The sequence below is a fragment of the Puma concolor genome, chromosome B3 (assembly GCF_028749965.1).
Source record: "Puma concolor isolate L17-30 chromosome B3, mPumCon1.1.hap2, whole genome shotgun sequence".
Lineage (NCBI taxonomy): Eukaryota > Metazoa > Chordata > Mammalia > Carnivora > Felidae > Puma > Puma concolor.
Genome location: NC_141672.1, coordinates 86,539,371 through 86,548,802, shown reverse-complemented (window position 1 = coordinate 86,548,802; position 9,432 = coordinate 86,539,371). Strand labels below are relative to the sequence as shown.

Sequence of the window (9,432 nt, the reverse complement as noted above, 5' to 3'; positions counted from 1 at the left end):
TTTTATTTATTTTTGGGACAGAGAGAGGCAGAGCATGAACGGGGGAGGGGCAGAGAGAGAGGGAGACACAGAATCGGAAACAGGCTCCAGGCTCCGAGCCATCAGCCCAGAGCCTGACGCGGGGCTCGAACTCATGGACCGCGAGATCGTGACCTGGCTGAAGTCGGACGCCCAACCGACTGCGCCACCCAGGCGCCCCTAATTTGGACAAATCTTAAAAACACTATGCTAAGCAAAAGAACACAGACCTAAAAGGTCACATATTGTATGATTCAATTTCTATGAAAAGTCCAGAATTGGCGAATCCAGACAGACAGAAAGGAGATTAATGGTTACCAGAGCTGTGGGAGGAATGGGAAATGGGGAGTGACTGTTTAATAGTCATGGGTTTCCTTTTGGGTAGGGGAAATGTTTGGAAACTAAGTGAGAGGTGATGGTTGCACAACCTTGTGAATGTACCAAATGTCACTGAACTGCCTATCTTAAGATAGTTAATTGTACAATATGTTATTTTTACATTAAAAAAAAGTAAGAAAACCAAGACACACAAGGTTTTAGAAAAAGGGATATATTTACAAACCAACAGCTCCCAAACTCCAGCTAGAGGGAGAGGAAAGGAGGTAGCAAGTATAAGCAGATCCTTTATGAACCCAACCTCACTCGTGTAGAAACCCTGAGTACCAGCCCATGAGATCAGCTCCTATTCCATGGCCCATTTGTCTTCTAGTTCAAGAAGCAGTCCCTCGACCACAGCCTTCAGTCTTCTTGCCAGTCATCCTGTGCCCAGGCAGGCATGGGTGAAAAGTACTCAAACCCAGGCCCTTTATAACGGAGAGCATGCAGGAACATCACAAGGTCCTGGGGCAAGGGGTCCTGTCGCACCAGCCGGCACTCTGCACACAGAGGGTCTATCTCTTGATTCACAAAATCAGTTTCGGCTGCCTTCCCTGGTGCCAAGGCCATTGTGTCCAGATCCTGAGGGGCTGCGTCAACCACTCCATCCATCTTCTGGGCAGATGCAGCCAACTCTTCTAGGTGGTCCTTACCCAACTCTGAGGAGGGAGCTGTAGAGTCTATTAGTCCTGGGGACAGGTCGCCCTCACAGAGATCTAGCACATCCAGGCTCTGTTTGGCCTGGTGCTCTGCCACAAGATCCCGAAGCAGTTCCTCATCCGTTTTGGGAATGTGGCCTCCCCGGCCGCGGGATGGACCCCAGGCAACTGAGTTGTAGATGGGGTCATTGAGAATGGGGTGTCCCAGGAACTGGAGGTGGACTCGGATCTGGTGAGTGCGGCCTGTGAGTGGCCGGCACCGCACCACACTGGAGTGACCATTGTAGCTCAGTCTCTGGAATACTGTCTCACAGGGCTTGCCCCGAGTATCTACACGGCACACCCCTACCTTGTAAGATACCACCAAGATGGGTTCCTTGCAGGTCACTTCCTCAGTGGGGAACTCCCCCTCCACCCGGCACACGTACTCCTTCTCCAGCTACATTGGAAGGAAGAAGAAGAAAGTCAGCACAAAGCCCAAATTCATGAAGTTCAGACCCAATACAGTGATAAGAAATGCATCAGTGTCAGACAGAAGAGGATTCAAACCCCAGCTCCACCATTTGCCAGCTGCAGGATTCTAGGCACATTACTTAACCTCTTTAAATCCAATTAACTTGTCTAGAAAACCTACGATTATTGGGGTGCCTAGGTGGCTCAGTCAATTAAGTGTCTGCCTCTTGGTATTGTCTCAGGTCATGATTTCAAGGTATGAGTTTGAACCCTGTGTCAGGCTCCGTGATGATGACAGGGGGCCCGCTTGGGATTCTCTCTCTCTCTCTCTCTCTCTCTCTCTCTCTCTCTCTCTCTCCCTATCTCTCTGCCCCTTCCCCCTCCTCTCTTTCTCTCTCTTTCTCTCTCTCAAAATAAATAAATATACTTAAAATAAGTTATTTTAAAAAAAAGCATTTATCTCACAGGACTGTTAACAAGGATTCAGTGAGTTAGACTCTAATGTACTTGGTACTGAGCCTGGTACACAGTAAACACTCAATAAATGTATTGCAATCAGATCCAAAAGTACAAGCCTCAAGACTATAGTCACTACCATTGAACTCTTCTTAGGTTTCTTCCAACTTCATCCAGAATTTTTCTACCAAGTAGACTCTCCCCACAACCTTAAAAATCTTAATCTTCAAAAAACAAACAAAAGCGGAAAACACCTTGGTCAGCCTGTCAGCACTTTAAAACTTCAAAATGGCAAGCTACCAAGAAAGGCAGTATATATGCCATCTCAAAAGATCTTTTGAAACATAAGAGATAATAACCTGTCTTTGACATTTTCAGTGTTGACCTTCCTGAAGATAGGAAGATTGGCCAGATAACATGAAGGGCCACTTCAACAGAACTCAGTGACACAATTCTGATACAAAGCATTCATGAGCCCAGGAAGTGGCATGCAGGAGACAGAAGCCCAGCTCACCTGCCGATCCCGAACCTGCTCATGAATTTTCTCTGAGACAGCAGCCGTTTTGGCAAACATGAGGACACCTGAGGTAAGGCGGTCCAGCCGATGCAGTGGATGTAGCTCCTTGAGTTGGTGCTCCTTGCCCAGGATGAAGATGACAGTGTTGTGTCGGAAGCGGCCACAAGGGTGGACAGGAATGGAAGAAGGCTTGTCTACAACCACCACATCCTCATTCTCAGCCAGCAGGCGGACAGGTTCCGCTGTGACCGGTGGCTCATGCCTGTGCACTCTGTTCCGCAAGAAGTCATTGTCCTGCCAATGACAAAGGCAACTCATCAGCCCAGAGGCCAGCAACCTGTAATCAACTTCACACACCGCTTCCTGTTCCTTACTGACACACAATGGACACAGCACATCCTTAACCAGAAAATGCAGTATGCATTGTGTATTCTTATTTTGCAAAAGTACAGATAGACACGCAGGCAGATAGTAGGCACTGAAGAAGTACTAGAAAGATATACACAAAAATGTTTTGGTATTTCTGGGTGGTGGTATTATGGATTTTTTTTTTTTTTTGGTTTTGCTCATTTGTATTTCCTCTACAATAAAGTTATATTTAAAAAATAAAGTTTTAAAAAAAGATAAAGTTTTCTAAAATGGAGGGGAAAAACCTCCATAAAATCATCACTTACTGTGACCGTGAACAAACAACACCAAGATCTAAGTTCAGACATTTGGCCTTTAGACTTGAACTGCCACAGGCCCATTGCATGTCATTTAACTTCTCTGGGCCTCAGTTTCGTGATCTGTAAAATGTGAGGGTTAGGCCAGACCTGTACTTCTCCAAATAGGAATAGGAGAGGGGATTCAAACCACTCGATCTCCAAATGCTTACATTGTCTTGTCTCCCCTTACAACCTGGTGAGTCAGTGTTACTGACAGGGCTGTCTGGTAGCTCTTAGCTGTGATGGACTTTTAAATGGTCAAAGCACTGCGCTAGACAATTCTAGACTCTATCCCTGACATTTCACAACTGTACCGTAACAGGCTCTATGATAAGTATTAAAAAAAATTTTTTTTAAGTTTATTTATTTTAAAGTGCGGGGAGAGGTAGAGGAAGAGTGAGAGAGAGAGAATCCCAGACAGGCTCCACGCTGTCGCGCAAAGCCTGACTGGGGCTCCAACTCAGGAACTGTGAGATCATGACCTGAGCCAAAATCAATAGCCAGAGGCTTGGGATGCCTGGGTGGCTCAGTTGGTTAAGCATCTGACTTTGGCTCAGGTCACTATATTGCAGTTCATGGGTTCAAGGCCAAGCATCAGGCTCTGTGCTGACAGCTCAGAGCATGGAGCCTGCTTCAGATTCTGGGTCTCCCTCTCTCTCTCCATCTCCTCTGATCACACCGTCTCTCAACAATAAATAAACGTTAAAAAAACATTAAAAAGGGGCGCCTGGGTGGCGCAGTCGGTTAGGCGTCCGACTTCAGCCAGGTCACGATCTCGCGGTCCGTGAGTCCGTGAGTTCGAGCCCCGCGTCGGGCTCTGGGCTGATGGCTCGGAGCCTGGAGCCTGTTTCCGATTCTGTGTCTCCCTCTCTCTCTGCCCCTCCCCCGTTCATGCTCTGTCTCTCTCTGTCCCAAAAATAAATAAACATTTAAAAAAAAAAAAAAAAAATTAAAAAAAAAAAAAGAGTCAGAGCCTTAACCACTGAGCCAGCCAGGCGCCCTTCTACGATAAATAATTTAAGTAGTAGTTATAAGAACACAGGGTTTGGAGGTGACACTGTTGTCTTACCTCTTTGAAGTTCACTTTAGTTCTGTTTCCTCACAGGTAAAATGAGGTGGCAATACCTATCCCACAAGGCTGTCATTAGAATTTAATGTTAAGTACATAAAATGCTTACCTCTGTGCCAGCACACAGTAAGAACACTGAGAGTAAGAACAGAGAGGCTCTGTTATTACTATTTGTACAGAGATCTATAATGCAAGATAGAGATCAGTGCCAGTGCCACAAGGCAGTGCACAAAGGGAGCTTTGAAAATTCCAACTTCTGTCCCTTAGAAACAAGGTAGCCGCCTGGATGGAAAGGATAAATGGGCTGAGTTTTGAAGCACAGAGGCTACTTCTGCGGAGATGGGATGAGAGGAGGGGCCTCTTAAAAGAGTGTTCCAGGTGAAAGTGAAGATGCTTCAGAATTACCTCGATTTTACTCCAGTAACTAAGCCCTATTTACTCTGAAAAGACCCCTGCCCCCTTTCCTCGCCCGCTTCCAGCTGGCCCCATCAGGACTCCACCTTGAGCACGATGTTGAGGTCCTGTACCGGCTCCTCGTTGAGGTGCAGGCGCCCCGCCCGGACTGCGGCCTCGTAGTAGGCCAAGGGCTGAGCTCGGAATTCGGTGCTGAAGACGTGCAACAAACTGTGGCCCACCCAGCGGCCTTTGCAGTAGGTCCGGAAGTCAAAGTAATAGGGCCGCACTTTGCGCAGGCCGCCCTCGAAGTAGTAGCTGGTCTCTGCAAAGTGCTCATCGCCGAAGCTCACCCCTGCCCGCCGCTTCTTCGGGGGTGGCACGACGCGCTCTCTGGTGGCGTCCCGTCGCTTCTTACGCTTGCCTGAGCCTGAAGCTGCAACTGGGGCCTGCTCCTCGCTCGCTTGGGTCGGCTTCCCGTCCTCCCGGGCCAGCTCCACTCCCGGGCCCACAGGCTCCGGGCTCCCGGAGAGGAGCTCACCACTCGCGTCGCCACTAACGTCTCCGTTTTGTTGAGCTGGAGTCTTCAGCCCGGCCGCTGCCTCGGCCCCAGTTGAGGATGTTTCCGCCATCGGACCCCTACAAGCACCCCAAGTACTGACAGCAATGAGACGCCGGAGGTTGAAGCACCCTTGTACGAGAACTGGCAGCCACGGCCGGCCGCTCAGCCACATGACCCGCGGCCTCCACGTTCTGCGTCGCGGTCCGAGGACGTCACCGGGCATCAGCCAATCAGCGAGGCCCAAGTGCCGAGGCGGGGACTGAGAAGAGAAGGCGTGAGAGAGGGAGAGAGTTGAAGGAGTGGAAATGTGAGTTGAGAGTCAGTGGGTGGGACTAAGGGAGTGAATTGAATTGAGAGGCAGTGAGAATGACTCACCAGAAGTGTAGATTCACGTAGATATGCTCAAAGTCCCTTGGATCTGGAAAAACGAAAGGAGCTTTACTCAAATGAGAATGAGGATTGCTAAACTCTTACTCTCCTAAGAAGCGCCGTGCTGTATACTTCAAAGCATGTTATAGTATGTGACTTATTACTCAATAAAGCTGTTATGTATGTATTTAAACGCACATGGGCGTACACACACACACACTCCAGAAGCAATGTCTTCACATCCATCCTTCCCCCTAACAGTAGAATTAAAGAGCTCCCATTTGCCTTCCATATGCTCCTGTCCTGAGATTGAAACGGCAAGTGGATCAGTAGATGCCTTTGTCAGAGTTCTTAAATGCAAGATATGAAACCAACTCTGGTTAACTTCATCAGAGAGGGAATTAGTGAAAGGATATTGGTACTTCATAGAGTACATAAGAGAGCTGGAGAACAGGCTCAGAAACAGCCAAATCAAGAGAACACAAGTCCTCTGAAAACCAGCCACACGACATAAGGGTGAATAGTATGGAATGTGAACTATATTTCAATAAAGTAGTTTTTTTTTTAAAGACTTTTTCAGAATGTGTCTGAAGCACAGGAAAGGAATGAGATACTAGAATGTTATAGAGAGGAAGTCCTTGTGGGATCGTATAAAGCCTTGCTTCTCAAAATGTGGTGTTTGGATGAGCAACATGGGAAACACCTGGCAACTTATTGGAACTGCAGAATCTTGTTCCCTCCCCCCCCCACCTACTGAATGAGAATCTGTATATTTTTAATGTTTATTTATTTTTGAGAGTGGGGGGTAGCGGGAGGGGCAGAGAGAGAGTTGGAAGCAGGCTCCAGGCTCTGAGCTGTCAGCACAGAATCTGATGCAGGGCTTGAAGTCACAGACTGCAAGATCATGACCTGAGCTGAAGTGGGTCACTTAACCAACTGAGCCACCCAGGGGCCCTGAGAATCTGTATTTTTTTTTTAAGGAGGGTGGCAGAGGGAGAGGGAGAAAGAGAATCGTAAGCAGGTTCCATACCCAGCACAGAGCCTGACGTGGGACTTGATCCCATTACTATGAGATCATGACCTGAGCTGAAATCAAGAGTTGGACGCTTAACTGACTGAGCCACCCAGATGCCCCTAAAATTTTTTAAATTATTATTTTTTATTTTTAGAGAGAGAGAAAGAGAGTGCAAGCAGGGGAGGGGCAGAGATACAGAGAGAATCCCAAGCAGGCTCCACATTGTCAGCGCAAAGCCTGATGTGGGGCTCAAATTCACGAACTGTGAGATCATGACCTGAGCCAAAATGAAGAGTTGGATGCTTAACCACTGACTGAGCCACCCAGGAACCCCCAAAATCTGTATTTTAACAAGACTCTCAGATGATTTTTCTGCATATTAACGTTTGAGAAGCACTGGTATAGACCATGAAGAGTAGACATTTGTCATATTCTTTGGATATCCAGCATCTTCTTAACACTCTTCTTTTATGTGAGGAATTTCCCACATCATAAGTACTATCTCCAATGATGTGGTTGGAGCTAGAATGTATTATACTAAGATAAATAAGTCAATCAGAGAAAAGACAAATACCATATGATTTCACTTACATGTGGAATTTAAGAAACAGAACATATGGGAAGGGGTGGGGGGAGAGATGAGAGGGAAGCAAACCACAACAGACTCTTAATGATAGAGAATAAACTGTGGGTCGATGGAGGGCGGTAGGTGGGAGATGGGCTAGATGGAGGATGGGTACTAAGGAGGGCACTTGTGATGAGCACAGGGTATGGTATGTAAATGATGAATCACTGAACTCTACTCCTGAAACCAATATTGCATGGTATGTTTAACTAAGATTTAAATAAAATTAAAAAAAAAAAAAGTACAGCCTCCAAGAGGTGGAAGCCAGAAACTGGCCTTCCCAATTCCCTTGCAGCTTGGGCATTCATCACCTGGGCTCCACTGATCAGGCAGAGCCTTTGGTTCAGAGGCACACAGCAGAGGAAGCAGGCACAGTGTAGAACCCATGTGTGACAAGATAGCATTGGGAACATCTGATTTGTTTCTTTTTAAAACATTTTTTTCCATGTTTATTTTTGAGAGAGAGAGAGAGAATAGGGAAGGAGCAGGGAGAGAGGTGGACACAGAATCTGAAGCAGGTTCCAGATTCTGAGCTATCAGCACAGAGCCTGACATGGGGCTTGAACCCGTGAACCGCAAGGTCATGACCTGAGCTGAAGTGAGACACTTAACTGACTGAGCCACCCAGGCGCCCCTGGAAACATCTGCTTTGGAGGGCTAACAGCAAGGGATTATTGTGTCCAGTGCTCGTCAGCAATGACAGTTGCAGTGTCTATGTTCAAAGGCATTGGGGTATTCCGTGAGCAGTCCCTCAGTGAAGTTTAGACACTGTTCCTTGCTGTATAGACCCCACGCCTCACACTGTGGTCCATCTTGATTTTCTGTGCACTACTTAATATCCTTTAATTCTGTACTCTACAATAGAGTAATAATTAGCCACATGTGGCTATTTAAATTTACATTAAATAAAATGAAAGAAAATTTAAAATTCAGTTCTTCAGTTGCACAAACTGCATTTCAAGTACTCAAGAGCCACATGAAACTACTGGCTACCTTTTAAAAAAATTTTATTTATTTATTTTGAGAGAGAGAGCAAGAGAGCACATAATGCATGCAAGCGGGAAAGGGGCATAGACAGAGAGAGAGAGAGAGAGAGAGAGAGAATCACAAGCAGGCTCCATACTGTGAGCACAGAGCCCAGCGCAGGGCTCAATCTCACGAAGTATGAGATCAGGACCTGAGCCAAAATCAAGAGTTGGATGCTTCACCACCTGAGCCATCCAGGTGCCCCAAACTAGTGGCTACCTTATTGGACAACTCAGATACAGAAAATTTGTATCACCACAGAGAGTTCCATTGGACAGAGCAGCTTTAATCTTTTTTTTTTTTTTTTTTACTGCTTATACTGGTTGAATGAATTCTATTGTTTGAACTAAGAACTCCAACTAACTTGCCATGATAAGGATTTAAGTCTTTAAGAGCAATGGGAAATCATCAAAGAGTCTGTCGTGTGTGTGCGCGCGCGCGTGTGTGTGTGTGTGTGTGTGTGTGTGTGTAACATGATCTGATCTCCATTTTCAGATCACCTTGGTAGCACAGGGAAGAAGGAACTCAAGAGGGAATCACAGCTCTAGCTGCAGTTCTGTGTGGTCTTGGACTATGAGAGTTCTAATTCAAACACTCCCATACCAAATAAATTTTGAACATTTCCTAGGCATCATTTGGTTCTGGAGATACAGAGGTAAAAAAGACATGGTTCCTGATCTTTTAAAAAAAATTTTTTTTTCAACGTTTATTTATTTTTGGGACAGAGACAGAGCATGAACGGGGGAGGGGCAGAGAGAGAGAGGGAGACACAGAATCAGAAACAGGCTCCAGGCTCTGAGCCATCAGCCATCAGCCCAGAGCCTGATGCGGGGCTCGAACTCCCGGACCGCGAGATCATGACCTGGTTGAAGTCGGACGCTTAACCGACTGCGCCACCCAGGCGCCCCAACATGGTTCCTGATCTTAATGACGGCCTATGCTGGTCAAGCATCATACAAATGAAAAAACATATTTGTGCTAGGTTACGCTGCAGTTAATGCAGGGTCTGAGATAGAGGGATGCGACTGCCCTTATGTGGCTTCCCAGTATGAAGAGTCCTTGGGAAGTGGCAGATCACCATGGCTTTTGCAAGTCCAGGATCTGGTTTTGATTTATTCATCACACACACTAATTGAACTCAGGGGACATCAGTGAATCTGTAAGGGTACCAATATGTTAATTTACAAC

General features: G+C 46.6%; 1 protein-coding gene across 1 annotated transcript; it reads right to left on the bottom strand.

Annotated features, from left to right (window-relative positions):
• Positions 1–552: 552 nt before the first annotated feature.
• Positions 553–5,417, bottom strand: RPUSD2 (RNA pseudouridine synthase domain containing 2). Its single transcript, XM_025919891.2, has 3 exons — positions 4,755–5,417; positions 2,476–2,772; positions 553–1,491 (listed from the first exon to the last, which is right to left on the bottom strand). The coding sequence occupies exons 1-3, from the start codon at positions 5,379–5,381 to the stop codon at positions 757–759; spliced, it is 1,659 nt and encodes a 552-aa protein (XP_025775676.2). The 5' UTR covers positions 5,382–5,417; the 3' UTR covers positions 553–756.
• Positions 5,418–9,432: the final 4,015 nt, after the last annotated feature.